Source organism: Crassostrea angulata, chromosome 6 (assembly GCF_025612915.1).
Source record: "Crassostrea angulata isolate pt1a10 chromosome 6, ASM2561291v2, whole genome shotgun sequence".
NCBI classification, from domain to species: domain Eukaryota; kingdom Metazoa; phylum Mollusca; class Bivalvia; order Ostreida; family Ostreidae; genus Magallana; species Magallana angulata.
In genome coordinates, this window is record NC_069116.1 from 24,434,937 (window position 1) to 24,456,353 (window position 21,417).

General features: G+C 36.4%; 2 protein-coding genes across 7 annotated transcripts in view; one reads left to right on the forward strand and one right to left on the reverse strand.

Annotated features, from left to right (window-relative positions):
* The window catches only part of LOC128187304 (thyrotropin-releasing hormone receptor-like), a 28,203-nt gene extending 25,471 nt beyond the window's left edge, over window positions 1-2,732 (forward strand). The window contains exons 2-4 of one of the 6 annotated variants that reach the window (XM_052857647.1): window positions 468-690; window positions 937-988; window positions 2,410-2,576. In XM_052857647.1, the coding sequence (XP_052713607.1) occupies window positions 468-690; window positions 937-988; window positions 2,410-2,434 (300 nt within the window). In that variant the 3' untranslated portion in view covers window positions 2,435-2,576. Of the gene's footprint in view, window positions 1-467; window positions 697-936; window positions 989-2,409 lie in introns of all 6 variants that reach the window. The other 5 variants (XM_052857648.1, XM_052857646.1, XM_052857645.1 and 2 more) reach the window with 5 other exon arrangements.
* A 5,057-nt stretch (window positions 2,733-7,789) lies between these two features.
* On the reverse strand, window positions 7,790-20,565 carry LOC128187306 (uncharacterized). Its single transcript, XM_052857650.1, has 17 exons — window positions 20,377-20,565; window positions 18,625-18,815; window positions 18,375-18,455; window positions 18,113-18,232; window positions 17,689-17,852; window positions 17,090-17,582; window positions 16,733-16,971; window positions 16,474-16,611; window positions 14,918-16,363; window positions 13,696-14,810; window positions 13,262-13,583; window positions 12,979-13,123; window positions 11,569-12,893; window positions 9,973-11,442; window positions 8,737-9,817; window positions 8,525-8,646; window positions 7,790-8,349 (listed from the first exon to the last, which is right to left on the reverse strand). The coding sequence occupies exons 1-16, from the start codon at window positions 20,379-20,381 to the stop codon at window positions 8,531-8,533; spliced, it is 8,451 nt and encodes a 2,816-aa protein (XP_052713610.1). The 5' UTR covers window positions 20,382-20,565; the 3' UTR covers window positions 7,790-8,349; window positions 8,525-8,530.
* Between the last annotated feature and the right edge of the window lie 852 nt (window positions 20,566-21,417).

A 21,417-nucleotide genomic window follows, 5' to 3' on the forward strand; every position in this document is an offset into this window, starting at 1 on the left:
TTAAACATCCCAAAAAATTCATTGAAAGAAAATCAGATTTTGAATTTTGACCTAATATGAATCAATTAATTGACAGTGAATTATTTTAAAAGAACCTCAATCGGGAATGCAACACATTCTTTTATAAATTGAAAGAAGTTCAGCCTTGACTTACGAAACATAACTTGTCCAATTCTAATTTCAAAAAATTAACGGTAAGGAAGTAAACAATCTCATTTTAGTTTAACATTTTAAATTTTGGTTATTCAGAAGCCCCTTCCGAACATATTATTAATACGCTCGAGAAATCTTCTTTAAATATGGAAATTTTTAAATTATAAGCATGGAAGAGACAGATAGAAACTTTTGTAGTTAAAACCAAAACATATACTAACATTTACAAAGAACAATATCATTTAAGTATTAATTTACAGACCGGAAACGCATCATTTGATTATTTTGGGATTGTTGCTGTTTTTTTCACGCAGGTTGTGCGCATGCTCATAGTGATAGTGGTGCTGTTCGGAACCCTCTGGCTCCCGTACCGAATTGTTGTAGTGTACAACTCGTTCCAAGACAGCCTGCTCCAGTTCAAAGATTCTTGGTTCTGGCTCTTCTGTCGAACAATGGTCTTCATCAACAGCGCCATTAATCCCATTGTGTACAATATGCTCTCCGTCAAATTTCGCCGGGCATTCCGAGACATCGTCTGTAAGGGTAAAATTTCATAATTACTCCAATCCCTTTTTTATACATGTAGTTCTGTATTCTGAATCTTTGTTTTGTGTGTGTGGTTTTTTTTTACATACATGTAGGTGTTTTGAAAACCAGTTTGCTGTGCTTTTGACTTGACATGATATGATATTATATTGGATTGCTGCATATTCATATTGTTTGAATTTTACCCTGATCTCTGTGGGCTGATAAACACTTTTCTATGATTTTTATTTTTTTCAGCAGACAACCTTGCAAAACGTGAACCGTCCACTTCTTTGGATACTAAAACAAGGTACCTATTGCTGAACAAAAAGTAAAAATTATAAGTAAAAAGTATAATTGTAACCAATTTTGTAAAAAAAAATCCAAAAATATATAATTATTTCATAAAACAGTTATAAGAGCAGTACTAGTTTTTTCTTTCAACCCAATGTAGTATTATACAAGATTTTGTGACAGAGGCACATAAACTTATACTTTGACATTTCTTTGGCTTTAAAGTAATGAAGTACAAAGTACCTAAGTAGAGCTTTGTGGACCATCATTTGATTTTCAGTTTGCATGCATGTTCGCAGAGCTGGCTTGTTTTTGGCATGAAATGTAAATCTCTTTGTCATCGTGTCATTTTTCGTCAATTTATACAATTTTTCAAATCTGACAAACTTAGAACTTTCAGTAAACTTAAAAAAAAATAAGTAAAAGACGGGGTAATTTCAATTGGCGTTTTATGGCGTTTTATGGGAAGCCCAAAGAGTAATCACAAGTATTTACTCACACACACATATAATGAAACATATCTTCAGATGACTGATTTTTAAAAAAATGTTTAACTAGACATACTTCAGTTAGTTGGATTTTTATTCTATTCAATAATTGTTTGTATACTTTCTTACATATTCCACAGCACCAATTTGAAAACAAAGAAGTAACAATTGCATGTAGCAAGTGTTAATTCGTGTTAAGAAATCGGTTTGAATCGGTACCCGTATTTCATGAATTCTAATTAACATCTTCACGTCTGATTTGATTTATGTTTGTTACACTGTATTCCTTTGAAATGTGATGTCGCCCAGTAAAAATTAGAAAATTACAAAGGTACTTAGCATACTAATAATTCATTTTGCTAAAGGTGGTCTTACAATCGTGTAATTGTTGCAGTTCATGATTCGCAAATTTTGCACATATTTGACTTTAACGACTTGTTCATTGGAGAAATCATGTGAAACTATCTACCTTTTTGTATTTAGACCTTTTTGCCACGACAAAAGAGAGTACATCTAATCAGTATTTAGGAGTTGAATTCTCGTAAACAACGGACGCTTCGTAGAAAATCTAAAATAGATTAACAATCAATTTCGTCGAGTTAAGTTTATTGAAGTGTATAAATTGCTATATGAAACAACTGGTTAAATTGAAGATCGATGCTAATATGTTGGTTCCAACTGTGTGTGGGTATTGATAAAGTAAATGGACATTTTAATGAAAGACTAAGATAATTTTCAGTTCACTTTGTTGTAGCAAGTTAAATGGTGTGATTAGAAATCCTAAATAAAAAGATAGTGAAATGACCTTAAAATAGGACAAAAAAGATAAATATTGGTTCTGTATTTTTTTAAAAATTGTCATATTTTCAAAACATAACAAAGGCTGGATGATTAATTAAAGCATTTGAACTGTCATCGATATTTTCAACCATGGTCTTGAATCTTTCAGGCAAGGAGAGAGGGGCGTTCAATGACGGGACTGATACCACTTCCGTTCGCCTTTCGCGCATGTCAACTCGATATTCATTTACGGCAGACATGTTGATGAATGGCCGTATTGTTCAACAGGAACCATTCCTCTGGACCAGAAGCTACACGCGGTGACAGGGATTAATCATTCATACTTGTCACGAACATGAGATTATTCTTAATGAATGAAAATGTTTTGACTGAAATAAATGTAAACATCACCGAATTTCAGCATTGATTCGTTGATTTGTTCTTTATTGGTAAATAAAGGTCCTGTTGCTATCGTGAGTAGAACTCACCATTATGTATGTACCGGTGTGAGAAGTAAACATGTATCATCCAGAATATATTTCTGATTTTTTTAAGTAAGAAATGCCTTCTTGTGGTCAGTATAATTCTTGTAAAAGTACACGTACCTTTATTGGTGGGCATGCTTTGAGATTCCGTGAGTTGTACTCACTTTGGTTTAAACGAGTGTATATAAAGGTACCTACCGCTCCATTTTTGTACAATCATGCAGCTCAGTTGGTGATTCTGTGAGATGTGTATGATTTATATTTCTATTGGACTTTAAGGTAAATCAAATATGTGAATAGTATTCACCATTTAACCTGTACAGTATACGTACGTCTTGCAATTCCCTGAGTAGTAGAACCCATCTTACGGAAGACGTAAAAAGAGTCGAAATAATTTACAGTATCCAGGTTGTGCACTTCCTCTCCTTTGTGATTGGTAGAAAACACATGATGTGAAAATTTACATTTATTTCACTGGTCAAGCACGTAGCATCGTTTTTGAAAGCGGGGACCAGACTCATCTAAAAAATCTTCACAAGCAAAAACCAAAAACAAAACTCTCAACTAACAAGCACGTGGTACGCATTTCTCAATTTCAGGCACAAGGGTTTACGGCACATATAAAAATAAGAATTAAATTATTTTGATAACTCACTTATTGCTGTTTAGAACTTATTCTAAAGCTTTTTTAAAAAACACTAAAATTGTTTCTGATGAACCATTCATTTTGGTGTGCACATGTATAGGTACGGTATTTCTTGAGTACCGTACTAACGTTTCTGTTGGTATCATGACGGTCAGACCGATTCGAATACAGGTGCCAGATAGCTCAGTTCGAAAAACACAGGACTAGAGATTCAGGGGGGTCTGGGTTCGAATCCCGATCTGGTCTGTCATTATTTCTACCATCCCGTTACAGTATATACTATAAACAAGTTTCGTGGGTTTTTCAATAATACCAACTGTTCTATTACCAGGTCTGGTGATCCTATCATACCTAGTATCCATCATTCCGTTAGCGTATCCAAATCTGATGATTTTAGTAATAATAACATTTCTGTTGGCAAATACAGGATTGAAGATTTTGAGATAATTGTCCAACCTTTCTTGTGGTAAGCAGTCGTTTTGGGTTAGTTGGTCCAAAGCTTTATATTGAATTATACGAGTTTGGTGAGTCTCTGAGTTCTGATGATTACAAGAAGTACAAGAAGTGAACGTGAATGGATAAAAAAGGCCTGTTTTAATCATCGCAAGTGAATTTTATTAAGTGAAAACTATTGCAGTATACGATATATGATTTTTAAGCAATAAAATTTAACTACATGTATTTACATGGCATCTTTGAGGCGAATATAGTGGCTTCATCAATGTTCGTCGGCACAACATTTTGGTCGACAAAGTTTTCACAGTTTCAAGGAGACGTAAATCCGTGATTCCTTACAATTTCGTCTGTTGTGTAAGGTTTGTAGGGAGACTCACCAGCGAAATCCACTAAAACTGGTGTTAAGCTAATGATGATGAAACCACAGTATATGAAAATGGTCGAATTTTTGACAGATACGTAGTGAACACAATCACCTTTTAAATTATCTTGGCCAGTGTGGTTATTATTAATGTATGATTGAATGAAAATTTTCAAGAAAAGAGAGATAATTCGTAAAAAATTCAATTTTAAACAAAAAAGATTCCAATACGTTTCGTAGACATGTATAAATCGGAATCGTTTAACTAAGTGCGATTAAAATTGAATCTACCTATGGTACAATTACAGAAAGAAAATGTTTTGTTCTGAAAGGGTTCTATACAGTCTACATTAAAAAATAATTCAAAACAATTAGGGAGAGGACGGTCTACGTCTCTAACTTTTGCCCAATCCCAGCTGTTTATAGATACCGGTATGTTCAAATCAAATCAGAATTAATTTAGTGTTGTGTTTGATTTCAAGCTAGCCATTTGTCTCGGGTACCATATTATAGGAATGCACTGCCCTATCACTTGAAAAAAACATAGGTAATCACAGATTACAAAGCTCACCGAGACGAGACATCACCCTTATGAGACTTCACCTTTATGAGACCACCTTTATCATATTAAATGAAAATCATACTTTATGATCTTGGATATTCATGGATTCTGTTTTGACACAATATCGTATATCATCTGTTAAAAAATTGTATGATAATCATATGTTCATATGTTAATCAATACAATAATATAAAATTTAATATTGCATCCTATCATATTAACAACATATATCATATAATACAATAAAATACCATAATAAACAATGATTAGATATGATATTGTAACGTATGATATGACATTGTATTGTGTTATACGTTATTGTATTTGATCACATAATATCATAATATATAAAACAATATAGTATTATTAAAGCTGCTTGGTCCGATTTTTTTGTAATTACAGTATCAACATTTTTTTCATACAAATCATTTATCTTAGAAAGTTATGGACTTTCTCCTATTTACACCAGCAGAATCAGTCTCCTTTCAAAGTTAGAAATATTCAAAGTAAATAAAAATAATTTCTCTTTGGGCAAACGAAAAAACAAACCAATATGCATCACGGGAATGTTTAGAAAAGGAAACCGCTTGGTTTCGTCCCCTGAATGATTGGGGTTATTCAACCCCCATGCTATGCATCGATTGTAAAGAAGGCAGACTTTAGAAATATTAGCGAACAAAACGTACATATGTTTATTTTTAATTTGTCTGATCATTTCGACCTTTATTTTTAAAAGCGATGTTAAATTCGTAATATAATACAACCATACCCGTCTCGTCGTCAGGGGTGAAATTTAACATGAGGCGAAATAACGCGGTACCTTTTAATGACGTTTGTTTTGTTAGCAAATTTTGTACGTATTTTTCTTCATTGAAATTTGACATAATTGACGAGTAAAACTACTGCAATGTCTATTATTATACATATACTAAGCATAGCCATCGTTTAAAAACGTGCATAAAATTTGATAAAAAATTGGACCAAGCAGCTTTAATATTACAATATCATATTACATAATACATCATAACAATGAAACATATGATAATTTATTGTGTAATATAGTATGATACTGTATGATACTGAATCATTTTTGATACATAATATGATATTGTATCATATGATACAATATAATTTGATACAACATTGTATCATATCAAATGATACAATATTATGTGATAAAGTAAAATATTATATAATACAATATTACATTATACATATTGTATCATATGATACAATAATATATTTTACAATTTCATGTGATGTGATAATATATCATATTATAAACCAATATCATATCATACAATATCGTATGATACGATATTATATAATATTACAGTATCATATTATAAAATTTCATGTGATATAATTCTATATTACAGAAACTAATATCATATTATACAATATTGTATCTAATATACAATACAATATTGTATCATAGGATACAAAATTATATTTTGCAATATCTTATGTAATAGTATCTTGTGATAAAATAATAAATTAATTATACAATATAATATTATAGAATATTGTATCATAATATAGAATACTATACATAACGATATCATGATACAATATCATAACATAAAATATCAAAAAAATTGATACAATATCATATCGTATCATACAACTTTTTATAATATTACATATGATATTATTTATTAAACAATATTGTTTCATACCATACAATACTATTACTTATTAGGTTAGTTACTGACTCACTACGGAAATATATTGGGTTGATCAATCTCATAGATGGCGAGGCGAAGCCGAGCCTTCTATGAGATTGATCAACCCAATATATTTCCGTAGTGAGTCAGTAACTAACCTAATAAGTGTTTTGTTTTCTCGAGGACTATCAAGCGACATATTTATTCACAAATAGCGATGATCTAAGCAAAGCCATGTATAAGATGCCTAACATCTCGTCCAATTTAACTCGATCATCATTTAAACTCTTCAAAATTTTCAATTTCACCTTTCAAATACTCTTTCAAAATCTTTGCTTCACCCATGTTTACTTACAATGTTTTGTTGCTATTCAATTTTAAATGTTTTCTCCCTTTCCTCTGTAGAGATTTGAGCAAATTTCGACGCTGCCATTTTGTTCTGCTACAGACAAAACAATGTGACGTCAATATTCTAAGGGCAACTACTCTAATTCTAAAAAAAATTCAAAGGGCAACTACTCCAAATACTTTAAGAACTTACGGCATGCAGTTTATGTATAAAATACTATGAAATGTCGAAATGAATAAGCGAAGCGTCGACCAATGACGGCCATATTGCCTAATATTATTTCTCACAGAACAAATATAGAGATATATGAGGCAATCACGTGCTATGTTTAAACCAATGAAAATGTGACATTTCAGTCCAAGGGAAAACAATATATCATAGGAATCATGTTATATCATTTATCAACAAACACATCTATCTATCGAGCTGGTTTGAGTGAGGTAGGAGATTTCTTTAGCATCCTTGATAATGGAAATCATGCTCTGCACCTGAAGCAACCTCTGCGTTTCATTGATAATATAGTTAAATCGACTATGCTAGCTATCATCTATAAAACATGTGACCTGTTCCAAAAAAAACTAAACTTTATCCAGCATCCAAAACCTATGGCTCAGTTTCAGCATTCAAGCCTGTCAGGTGCATCACTATATATAAGACGCATCTCCATGGAAGTTTGGTGAAGTTCAGACCAGTAATAACTAAGATATCATCATCAGAGGGCACTAGCAATTAAAACCTTAATTTGCTCCAGGATCCACAACCTTTGGCTCAGATTCAACATCCATGCCTGTCAGGTGCATCTGTATCATAAGACACACCATCCATTCAAGTTTGGTGAAGTTAGGACCTTTAATAACTAAGATATAGACTTCGTCCCGGTGAGCTAAAAATGCAAAATGTATACACTGTATATCAGAATCCCTTCAAGATAAAAATGATTCAATTACATGCGCAGAAATTCTAGATTCGGTCTTGAATATGAAAAATTTATCTCTTTTATCATATATTATGCAAACAAATAAAGAAAAGAATACAAAATATATTTATTGTGTAAAAAATATATATCACAATAATGTAATGGTACAAAATTATATATTAACAAAGTTTGAATCCTGCTGTCCACATTTTCGCAACATCCCTTCAAAATGTGATCTATAGAATGAAGATTCACACGGGCCGGTTTCAGCACTCTTATACACCCACAAGTACACACACATTCTAAATCTCACATACAAAAATGGCATTTATTATCTAATTATAATTAATGAAACATTTTTCTAGTCAATATTGAGATTTCCTGCTTTCTGTAGTCAAGCTACATCATACTGTAATAACATGGCAAGGTACAAGTTTATAGCAGATATTGAACGCATTACCCATTCAAAAAATTCCAAACACATCAAAACAAAGTCTCTATCTATATGTTCCTAACAAGCTTATCAAAACGATGAAGACAACGTCACAAGAGTTCTCATGTTTTAAGAAAATCGGCAATTGTCTTCCCTTTGTAGATGGCGCAAGTGAGACATTGAAATTCATCTTGGCCCCACATACCATGGTAGCACTTTGAATTTATAAGCACTCTAAAAAAACAAAACAGCAAACTCTTAAACTTAAATCATGAATCATGTTTCGTTTTATTCAAAGTTAAATATTTTAGCTATTTACATATACATGCATGTACAAAAATATCATCCAATATTACCAATTATATTCAATATCAAATCATCCAATCAGATTTGTGCATTGATTACTCACAAATCATCAGAATCCAACATCCCCGTTATCGAGTTCACTTTGTCTCGGAGAAGATGGCTGGAAGACTGCATCATCGTTGTCGTAGCCAGGATTTGAAAACACCGTGGAATACAGCTCGTTGCCTTAAGAAAAGACACCAGTGTAAGTTATATCAGTCAAATTCAAACCAATAATACGACTTTCAGTTATTTAGTTTTTTCTTAAGTTCTTACCTCTATCATCGATAACTGATGCAGGTTTTTCTCCTTCCATATCATCCGGATCTTGTGGCCATAACATGATCACCACTTTCCGTATGATCGTAAATATAAGAATAGCAGTGGCATTGAAAAGGTTCCCAAGCGCCACCGCGCCATCACGGTAGGGTGGTGATGCGTTCGTTATGACAATCATCCACACCAGGAAACAGCCAGCAGTACACACACTGCACACCAGGATCCAGCGAGATTCGTGGTTGTTGTTTCCATTGTCCCATGACATGGCAGAGAATATTCCGGTCAGCAGGACCAAGAACATGACAAAAATCATGGACATCACTAACGCCTCGTCGTACACGTCATGCGGATCACACATCATCCAATCGTGGATCTCTGTGGCTTCGGACATCAAACTAGCGGAGGGTGGACGATGGACCAGCCATTGGATAGGAATGATGAGCTGGACACAAACTATTCCTATTGCCATAAGAAGTAAAACTATTTTGTTCGTGAGCCCTTTGTACTTTTCGTTTATCAATTGTTTGTTGTCATATTCTACGCTCTCAACGATTCGCCAGTTATCCACAGCTTTCACGAGAAGGGCAGCAAATACGATTGCATACACTACTCCCAAACAGAACTGCCTTGCGCCACAAGTATCCGTAGCAGCCGGAAGAAAGAAGGCAAAGTTGAGGGCGTAAATACCCATAATACCAAGCATCATCATGAAACCAAGAAGAGTTGTGCCTCCTTTGATTTCATAGAAAATCAAAAGGTACAAAAATAGGAAAATGGTAATGAACAATCCTACGCACGTAGGAACTGCCACAGCAATAGCCCAAATCGGCCATTTGTACGTTAAATCGTATATGGGAACAAACTGGTTGTTAATTGTTGTATTCATGATATTGTAGAAGAGGTAGTTTCTCGGTTCGGCTACTTTTGTGCGCCTCATGGTATCGTTGCCTGTTAAAGCGTTTACGACAGGAGCTGAGCAATCGCAAACCTCTGAACTACGACAAGCCGACCAATCGTTTCCTTTGTAAGTGTTATAGTCTGCAGAGAACAAAAACTGTTGGTTCAGCATGCTCCCAATCTGTAAGGAAATTAATCATAAGATTATAAATTTATATAAAAGGCAAATAGCTGTGGAAAGAAAATCTAAATCTCATGATAAAACCTTAAAAGTGAGTAGTACTTGTAATGTAGATGAAATTAAATCCACAGAATTAATACCGGTATATTTCTTACGTTTGTGTACTTGGGAAGTCCTGACGAATCTATGAAACTGTTGATGTTGTAACCAATGTCCCAAAAACGATCATTTGTAAATCTCAAAATAAAGGTTTGAGTGAGTTCCAAACTAGATGAAAGGCTCCAATCTACATTCAAAATATTTTCAAACAGCCTATTCCAAGCAGTCTCATCGCTGAAACATGATCCAAAAGAAGCATGTGAAGTGCACATCCCAGTGGACACAGCTTCTATGGCTCTCGCATAAGCATACGTAGCAGCAATAGTGTTGAGAACGAATGGCTGGGATACTATTTGAGTAAAGTCTATCGCCTCTTGCTCTGTACAGTCCGGATATTGTGGAAATTGGACCTTGGCGGTTTTTATGTTACAGCGATGGAACATCTGGTAAAACTCCTCGAACCAGTCGTCTGGAATTCCTTTGCGAGCATTGTATTTTAATTCGCTTACGTATTTGCCGAATTTTTGTACAGTGGTTGAACGCATTTCAATAGTGATTGAACCCAGAAGATCGTCTTCCATCCCTTGGACAACTTTCGCACTGGTTCCCCAGGAATCTGTTCCAATCCATACATACTTGTTAAGTACATTCAGTTCTTTTGCCGCTTGTAGTACAGTTCTTGGATCACTGGCCATTAGAATGATGACTTTCGATTTAGAATTACTCTCTATGTAATTAATTGCATTCTTTGCTTGTTCCACAGTTGCCAGAGTTGGAATCGCGATTTGGGCACCAGCACATGTTTGAGTTGCCTTTGCTCGGGTCAAGAAATAATCATATAAGTTTTTACCATAAGTATCAGCACTGTATATTACAGAGGCCGAGTCCCAGGTCTTTTCTTTTAAAAGTCTAACAATCACATCGATTTGCATGTTATCTGGTGGAACGGTTCTTGCAAAATAAGGATAACTATCTTTATCGCTGAGAACGGTAGATGTCGCGCTGTTGCTTAGAATGGGTACCTTGAGAGGAGACAGAACTCTATTTGCTGCAATAACGTGGTTTGTTGTACTAGTAATGACACCAGCAAGGGTTTTGTTGTTTACGGTTCCATCGAAGGAGAAGGCGGTGTTGCAAAGCCGTCCTTTTGAAAACAAACTATAAAGATCTTGGTCCACTCGCAAATTGTTGGAGCAGCTATCCACGACAAGACCCCGAAGCTTATACTTGGTAGTCGGGAAATAGGTATCCAATGTATATATAAACGCCAGGGCATTGTAAAATACATCCATATCAAGCTGACCGCAAAGATATGGGTCTGTTCCTTGCTTGTGGATTGGAAGGACAGCCAGAAGGGTGGCACCATCGGTAGACTGGTCCTTTGCTGGCTGAAGCATGTACCTCTGTAATGCATTTCGAACAGTTGGGCATTCAGAGCAGGATCCTTGTCTTTCACAGCTGCCATCCCAACCCGCTCTGTAGCCTGCATCCAAGGATAGGACATCTTGACTGGAGAATTTACCAATCTGAAAAGAATTGAAAAAATAATTAAAAAGACGAAAAATAAACTTTGACATGTTTTAAAAGACGATTGTCTAAAGAACAACTCATATGAACCTCTATGTAACAATGACTTGAAATACTAGCATTACCTTTTCATAAGTGTATCCCAGCTCATTCATAGACATACGTTCTTTTAGGTCATACAAAACATAACCCTTATTTCCATCCCGTCGATCTGGCCTGAAGCTGAAGGTAACTCCAGAAGGATCGACAAAGCTAGACTTCAACACGCTCTGAACCAGAAGGTTGTGACGATTACGATTATTTTTAAACTGTTCGCAGACTGTTGTATAGTTCACGCCACACAGAGTTTTCAGTACGTCATCTAAGCCGTAAGCGGCAGAAAAGACTGCGTTAATGACATGGAGAATGCCAGGGTCTTGAATGTAGTCACGCTGAGCAGCAATGTTCATTGTTTGAGAGAGGCATGGCGTCTGGTGTCTATTAGTTGGGACAGTTAGATAACAGTTTACCATTTCTTCGTAAAACTCAGGGAACCATGGATTTTCGGGATAATTTCCTGGAGATTTTTCTCCAATATGGGTGTCAAAGTCTCTAATATCTGATGATTCAAGATTTAAAGTAATGGATCCCTTAGCTAGTCTCTCCACTCCTGATATTGCACCGTAATTATTTCCCCATGTTTCAGAGCCAATGAATTTGAACTTGCCTTCTGCTCCAGCATTTCTGGTCATTGCTTTAAGCATTTCGTTGATGTATTTGACACCGGCGTAAACAATAACTGTATTGGCGACAGGTTTCTCAAGCAAAGATCTGACAACTTTATCAGCGCTTTCCTGTGTAACAGATGAATTATCGGGAAACTCTACGGTCTGAGCAACGCATATTTTATTCTGTCCAGCAAGATACTCGAAATTTTTAGCTCCCATTTTCCCGTAGTCACTAGGGGAATGAACAATTTGAACATATCTGATATTGTTTTTATTCAGAAATTCGACCATTGCTAGGGACTGCTTGTCATCGGCTGGGACTGTCCTCATGAAATAAGGGTATCTGTCTTGATCAGACAACGAGTCACTACTGGACATGTAACTTATCTGGGGAATCTTTAAGGATTTCAACAGTCGTGCCAGATAGACGGAACTGTCGCTGGATCCGCCTCCAACATACAAACGAATATCATCAGGGTTGACGGTGATCCCATTCCTTGTGAGCTTGATTATACCGTTGTGGACATCAGACACCAAATAGCCCATTCGTATGGAGCTCTGGCAGGCATCTAAACCGATTCCACCAAGTTTGACGTTCTTCAGAACATTCTGGAACGGTCCAGTTTTATCGTTTACTTCACCGATGGCGTAGTTGAAGGCCTCAAGAAGCTGGAATCCTCCTTGTATATTCAGGTTACCGCATGAAAAAGGCACAAAGCTGTTTTCGTGTACGTCAAATAAACCTGTGTCAGATAAAAAGATGCGATAAAAGTAGAATCATGACAAGAAATTGTGAAAAATCTTGAAAATTCGGTTCATCTTACTAACCTCCAATGAGGATGTCTCCTGGTATGTAGGTGAACTCGATTTTTTTCTGAATGCACTGTTGACAAGGAGGTGGGCAGGTTGGAGGAGAGACTTCTGGTGGAATGAAAGCTTGTAAACGCAAGGACGCCCCGGCAAACTCTCCAATCTGATATAATTTAATCAGTATAATGTTGCAGCATTGCATTATCCGATAAAGATTTTGTCTTTTTCAAAATACCATTTGGTTTTATTTATGGATACAAGAACTCTCCAATTGAGGTCAAATAATTCAATAAATACTCACCGTTGCCAAATCATCGTTGTTGAGGTATATCACGTCCATACCCATATTGCCTTCACGGTCAATATATTCAAAGTTATTACCAAGGGGGTCTCTGAAAGAGATGCTCTCCATTTTGTCCATGATCACTTGGTTAATGTTAGGTGTTGACGAGTAGGCCGCGCATATGCCTTTGTAGTTTTGCCCACATTTGTCCTTTAAGACCGCGTCCATTGCGCCCACTAATGAATACACTGCATTTATTGTGGGTACCACGTAATTATCCTGTGCAAACCCTGGGGCGGATGTTAGACTGGCGTACGGCTGGGGGCAGTGGGTATTATACCTGTAACAACAATTACGACAAATGTCAACCTGCTAAATGTAATTACTGGCATTAATGATCAAAACTGCATTTTTGATCAGATTATTATTGAATTATTTATTGGTGTACTTACATGTTTATTCCTGGAAGATTACATTGAAAGAGTTTGGTGTAGTACTCGTAAAGGAACGAATTCTTCAAGATTTCGTCAATGGAAATTGCTTGCATGAAATTGATGTAGCCAGGATCGTTTTTGGTCTTGATGTTGAAAAAGAACGTCTTAGAAGAACTTTTACCGTATGATTTTGCCAAATTCATATATGGCATTGAGGAAATAAAGACAAGGTTTCCATAAGCTCCACTGCTGACGTTTTTAGCACTGAAAATAGACCTGGTGTCGGCACCATTTGTCCAAAGAACGGTCACAGAGCTTGTGCTGAATGAAATTAGTCGTAATATTTGTGAAGCGTTCATTGATGGGGACACCATTAGCTTCTGAAGAATGCAGATTTCTTCTTGCACTGCCACCGCTTCAAACGTTTCGACGCCACCTTTACCAAACGAATCAGAGGAGTATATTACGTTAACATAATTGTATGACAAAGATTTTGCTAGTTTGGCAATAGCAGCAGATATCGTCACGTCGCCTTGGATTGTTCTGAAGAAGTTTGGATATTCATCTTTGTCCTGGAAAGCCGCACTGGATGCTAAGGGACTAACAAGAGGAATGTCTAGAGTATTTGTCACCGTGGCAGCACTGTTTACAGCCGCGGTGTTGTCTGTGATCCATCCTAAGATTCCAGAAGTGTCTAATTCCATCCTGTCTGAGTCGGACAAGGGACCTGTTTGAGTATATACTTGCGAAATGAGTTCTCCAGGTCTTAACGGAATACTGCAATGATCAAGTGATAGTCCGCCAACCGTAATATCATTCAAGGAAACTGGGGCCATTTTGCTGTTAATCATATATATTGCGTAATGCATAGCTAGACCAAGTTGCACGCCATTGTCCACGTTGATACTTCCACACAAAGTAGGATACATTTCATTAGCACTATGCAGTCCAAAAACGCCGCCAATTGTGACGTCACCAGCTTCATACGTGTATTTTGATTTTGTCAAATAGGAGCATTCTGCACAAACACCTGGACATAAGGAGGAAACTGTAGCTGGCTGGATAGAGGACGGATATGTCAGTGTGTTGTCTGATATCGTTAAAACTCCTGATATCGAGTTGTAAAGCCCAACCTGTAAATCCAAAAATATGAAATTATTAAAATTATTCGATAAATTCCAGTACTGACCATTTATACGTGTACAATACTATCGTTATATACTTACGATCATGTACTTACCGAGACATACTTTTGTCCTCGTCTGTAGTTCAAGATTTCAACGCCTGTATGAGCTTCCCCGTTGTACATAGTAAACTGGTAAGATGAGCTCAAACTAAATGTGGCACTCCTGATTTTTTGCAATAAAATTTTGTTCGAGTCGTTTGCAGCGCGATATTCAACACACACTCCAGAATATGTAGCCCCACAATAATGCTTCAGGGTTTCGTCAAGGGCCTTTGCAGTGACGTAGACAGCGTTAATTGATGTCGTCATTTGGTACCAAAACTCATATAGCGGAGAATTGGACAAACCTTGTCCGGGGCTCGGGCACTCGTTACTGAAATCGCCCTTAGAACCAGCATCAACATAACACTGGAAAGCGTTTTCATACAGTTCTCTGAACCAGGGAATATGCATGGCTGTTCTGGGCTGTTTCTGGTTGATCCAGTTTTGAAAGTTTGACGTTTGACCAATCTGTGGCTGGAATGTTATAATTCCATTGGCAACATCCTCGAATCCTAGCAAGTTAAGGTTATCACTCCCCCATGATTCCCCACCAACGATTACAAAGCCTTGATCCCAGGTGGCTGCCTTAATGGTTTCAAGCATCTCTTTGATGTCACTTTTCTCTAGTAACATGACAACGACTTTTGCATGGGGGTTTGATCTAACTTTATTGAGGATCATTCCTTCGTTTCCGTGGTCAGTAACTTCATACTCAGCAGTCAGGCAGATATTAAAATCCGCCAATACAGTTTTTAACATATCTAAATCCTGGTGCATTGAAGAAGAGTATACAGCCTGTATATAATACCAGCCTTTCTTCACGAAGAAATTGGCCATGGCAATGGACTGGTAATAATTACTCTCCACTGTTCTGCTGTAGAGTGGGTATTTGGTATGGTCCATCAGAATTGTGCTGGAAGCTACCGTGCCCACTTGAGGCAATCCGTACATCTGGATACCTTTCGAAAAGGACATAGCTCCTGCATTACTTAACCCCTCGATGATTGCTTTCACGGAATTTGGGTCTACCATTCGTCCATATTTATCTCTCACAATTTCTCGATTTCCGAGTAAATTGTTGAAAAAAAGTGAAGCTACGTCGGGGTTCTCACAAACATCAAGCATAACCGTGCCAAGGCGTACATTGTTGAGAATGCCCGGCATGTCAACATTTAGATTCTCTATAGCGTACTGGATGGCCAAGGCCTGGGCCATACCATAAGGGTTATCACCATCACAGGAGTATCTCTCGTTTCCAGCGTTATGAGCTGATAGAGCCACGCCAATATTGATGTCCCCAGGATTGTAATATAAATCCGTGGAGCTGGGAGGCATCATGCAGTACCGACATCCCTCAGCAGGACAGGAGGAAGTTACGTCAATATTTGAACCGGAAGCATCATACATTCTGATTTTTTGTTTCTCTAATGTGAGCATATTGTTTTCGTATGATCCAACCTACAAATTACAAATATCAAGATACTAAACCCAATACGAAATTTTAAAAATTAACACAGGATTAGATGGATCAATGGGAGAAATACTATGAAAACAAACTCCTTTCGTACCTCCTCAAAGACAAAATTTGTGTTCGACAATCTGTTGTTGTAGTTGTAAACTGTAAAATCTTGATTAATGATGTCACCGTTTGCATCGAATCTGACTCTTTGTCCCTGTAGACTCTGAATACCATCAGATGCAGAGAACTGTAATAAAATTTAAAACAAGATTGTGTCTGATAAACATGGTTTTTTCGTATAAATTGAATTTGAAATACAAAAGGATATCCTTCAATATATTCTTTGAAGATCTTTTACATGCACTTACGGTGAAATCCGTATTTTTTAGAATGTTGTGGAATTCTGAAGTGGGCATGGATCTCAAGCTGTCGCAAACTCCATTGAAGCTATCTCCACAGCGATTCCGCTGGGCCGTTCTTAGTGCCTTCGCATAGGCGTACACACTTTCAATAGTCGTCTGCACGTAGGGCAACTGCGTGTAGATAGACCTCTTGGAGATAGTTTGTGAACAGAAGACTTTTGTGGCATATGGAGCGTAGGAAATACCTAATAGAAAACAAAGAGTCAAATAGTTATGCAATTTAAAAACGAGGTCGAAGAGAACAATCAAGCAACGATTCACTTTGATATCGGAATCAACAGAAAAATGTCTGCGAGTACATACCGGGTAACTTGCAGTCGTACAGCGTCATGTACCAATCAGCAAGCCAAGGATTGTCAACAGGAGGGTTCGTCTGCGACAGAGCTGCGAAGTAGTTCTCAAACTCCGGGATCTGGCGATCTTTGGGGAGGGCGAAAATCACGCCTTTGCTGTTAGGTGCGAACGTACTGGGAGGATTGGAGGACATCATTCTAATCATGTCTGCCATTACCCATTGCACGCGGTTCCCGACATTTGATCTTAACAGAGTGAGAGCTTCTGACCCTGTCCCCAAAAACACGGCTACTCTCACACCATCGTTGCCAAGGTCATTGAGTCTCGCTTCGTAGTCAGATTGGGTGGCCATTTTTGGAATCCGTCTAACGCTGGATATACAGATGTTTTCAGATAGAGCTTTCTGTGAGAACTTCTCGTACCCAAGTCTGCCCATCGGCGAGTCAATGTAGACAACAGTTACTCGTGTCCAGTTCATCTGTCTCAGGACATGTGTCATGACCTGCACACGAAAATAAAATATTGAAAATAAACTCACGTGAACAGCTGCTGAATCAAATATAAAGGTAAGGCGTACGGACTAGATACTCGAATCTACATGTATTTACCCTGGCCAAGGAAAACCAATTCCGTCCTGTCCTCAGAAAATATGGATACATGGATTTATCACTGAGGTCTGGGTGCAGGGTACGGGGAGAGATTTGGGATGCTGGGATATCTGACATCATGTCCTCCACAGCCCCAGTGTTACTCGTCAAAGGACCCAGGATTCCTAGAAATGTGGAAGCTTTATTATTTTCAAATAGGTACTAGGGATAGCTTTTGCCATAAAAACAAATTAAAGAATGAAAATTGTATCACTAAATATAATTGAAATCCCTATATTCTAAATAAACGAACATCGAATATATTATGAATTTCTTATTAAAATCATTTGAGGTGTATATTTTTTTAGTTCATTGATGTAAATTACTCTGAGTATTAAAGTTTTGTTGTTGTGTGTGTGGTTTTTTTTAAGCAAGAGCTGATTACCCAGATGCAGTTTCGATCCGTCAGTACAGGACAACTGTGTATTGGAGAACTGTGGATAAAACTTCTGGGCGGCGCGCACGGCCATGAACGGACTGCCGCAGTAATCATAGGCCTTCATTCCTAAACGAGATGTAAACAAATATTAAACATAGGTAATCACAGATTACAGAACTTCGTCTCGGTGAGCTGAAAATGATAATTCATGAGGTTTGACTTTTTTTAATTATTTTTTTTTTTCAAAAGGTGAGAAACAAAGGCTTACCAAGCCTGATGCCAGGTACGATGTTTTGGGCGTTTACACGCTGAATGGCAAATTTTGCTGCTTCGTACACTTGAATCAGTTCTGTTGATGAAAACAATTTACACATTTAATTTTTTTCATAAATTTCATGAGGAAAATCTAAATTAAATTTTTTTAAATGCATATTAGTTAAGACGTTTTGACGTTGTTTTGTATTGTTTGTTAAAAAAAAACTGAAATATTTTCTTTTCAATGTTGACGGGTTTCATACCTCTGTGTGGTCCCCCACACGTGTAGCCTCCAAACAGGGGCTCTCTTATCATAAAGATACCCCCAATGAGGGCATCCGCTGAAGGAACATTGACGTCCACCTCGGACCTTCTGGCATCACAAGTCTCTCTCTCCAGGGTCTGTGAGCTGGAGAGAGTGATCACAGTGAGGAGACACAGACAGACACACCAACTGTAAAAAATGTTAATTTTTAATGGGAATATACATAAAGAGTGTTATAAAAAAATAAATGCAAAGTTTATTACATACTTGTACTTTCAATTTTCCGCGAAAAAAAAAATACAATATGAATATTTGATACACGCTGTGCCTTTATTAGTTTTGACAAATCTAAGTAATGGATTTTAAGAATATTTTCTATTTTTAAGAACTCACTGGAGTCAAAAAGAATTGTAGCGTTTATATGCATATCACAAAAAATTTGCATTTCTTTAATTGTAGAATTGTTAGTCTTTAAAAATAAATAAACAATTTTGTGGACAACCAAGAAAAGTTAATTTTTTACACAATTATCATATACAGAGTACAGCAAAACTCGGTTATAACGAAATAACGGAATATATCATTTGACTAATTAGTTTGTATAGATCTTTCAGATTATAAGTAATCTATGTTGAAATACATGTATGTGTTATATACAATATACATGAACAAGAATGTTTGCTATCACAAATTTTATTTAAATACAAACAATGGGCTGATATTTATGTACCCCGCCCTTTGCCACCCAACACGTAGAATGGTGTACATTCGTACTCATTGATACTAAGATATTGTATATTTATACACAAGTACACAATATTTTTTTCACAAGCTCAATAAAAATATTTATAACACCTGACAGGTCAACTGTGAGTGTTTGGGTTTGGGGTATATTGTTGTGGACTATCCAATCAATGACTGATTGTATTTACATCCTCTCCCCCCCCCCCCAAAAAAAACCTGTTATAATGCATTTTTTTCATGTTCTCCCTTGATCGACAAAACATAGATTAAAAACATGAGCATATACATGTATGTTTAATCTAAATATTTATCTATAATATGATCTTTTGCAGTTTTGTATATGCAGTGAATCACATGTATCTCTAACAAATAACCTCCCACACCACCACCACAACCATTACCACCATAAACATTGTTACATATGTGCACATCCAGTATGGAAATATATCATGGTTTTCAATATATATACATTGCATTTATAGATATACTTAAAATGTTTAAAATTTGCAATAGTATCCTTTCATGTCAGTATATGTAATGTTTACGCTGCCGAAACACCCCATTATATTTACGAGGGTGGGTTGCCTAACTGGGTATGGGTGTAAACATTTGTCACATTGTATTAAATGTAGATTACAATTAAAAATTCTTTATTCCTGACATTCAACTATGAAAATACATTTCTTTTGGTGATGCTGATTTATATGTGTACTACATTAGCACAATACACTCAGGAATGCACATTGTATATGTAACTGCAACATATGCACAATGTAGCTCTTGAAATATATAATTGCCCTTATCAAACACAACTTCCACTTGGTTTTTTAATGTTGTATACTTTTTGTGTAACAACAATACCCGCTTTACATGTACAATGTATAAGTACAACAACAATCCCCATGCACTAAATCAATGAGTCGACATTTCAATGCATACTCTGACAAATTATCAAGACCCACCCGGCAAATTGGAATTAAAAACAATATAACTAAGCAAATCTTACCGCATGGTGAGGGTCGTTATTCCCGATTTCCTAGAGTTTTTCCCACTAGTTTATTTTTTCCTTCTTTCTCGGTTATCGGTGCTGGACCATTCAGCAACTTGTTCAGTGGGTTTGCCCTACCCTCAACAAACGTGTTTAGATATATTTACATTCAATGGAGTTATCCCGATTGCTATTAATAGAACGTATATTCCATTCATTCAAACTGGTTCTACAAGTTCTCTCACCTGAGCTGGGCGGTGCTTCTATTTATAAATTGTTATTACCTGTACGCGGGGGATAACCTTGGAATCAGTTTCAATTGTGCATCGAGGCGTTGCGTTTGAATAGAGTTGCCTTTCTTTGTATACCTAATTTAGATAATATCACAAGCAGGTTAACGTTAAGGATTCACGAGACGTTCCTCAATTTTAAATAATTTTCCTTGATTATATTATTCCTTATTAATTAACATTTCTACGTGTAATTTCCCCAAAATTCAGGGTACATTGACAGGCTCTTCGGAGCTTGAATAGTTGTAATTTTCCTTAAAGGTCATATGAAACGATATCCTGACCATATTGAGTTATATACGGGAATTAGTTCACAAGTGCCTATTTGATAAGACTGACATTGTTTTTTTGGATATTTTATGCAAAATGTGAGCGCCACACTTAATCGAGAAAAGGAACATTGACTTACGCGGCTTACCTCCCTTGCTAATGACGTCAGTAAGACCCAATAGCCTTATTTAAGAAATAAGGTATCATTTTTGGATGTCTATCGGGATATAGATACGGGTTGGTCACGTGATCAAATCCCATAAAGCCCGAAGGGCTTTATGGAAGATTTGATCATGTACCAACCCGTATCTATATCCCGATAGACATCCAAAAATGATATCTTATTTCTTATATTTACATTTGTTGCAAATTATGACAATAACAATGCTCCATACTTCCTCTTTTGTGATGACCTAGAAAGCCGCCTCGATTAAAATGACGTAACAAAAAATAGTCCAACAATGTTGCAAGCATTTGATTATTGTGATAAATGAATATG

What these genes read in the sequence shown, in the direction of transcription:
- LOC128187306 (XM_052857650.1), bottom strand. An exon ending in ATTGGTTTTCCTTGGCCAGG is followed by an intron (nt 17,583 to 17,688) that starts GTAAATACATGT and finishes TTTCGTGTGCAG; the next exon opens with GTCATGACACATGTCCTGAG. An exon ending in AGGAGACATCCTCATTGGAG is followed by an intron (nt 12,894 to 12,978) that starts GTTAGTAAGATG and finishes TATCTGACACAG; the next exon opens with GTTTATTTGACGTACACGAA.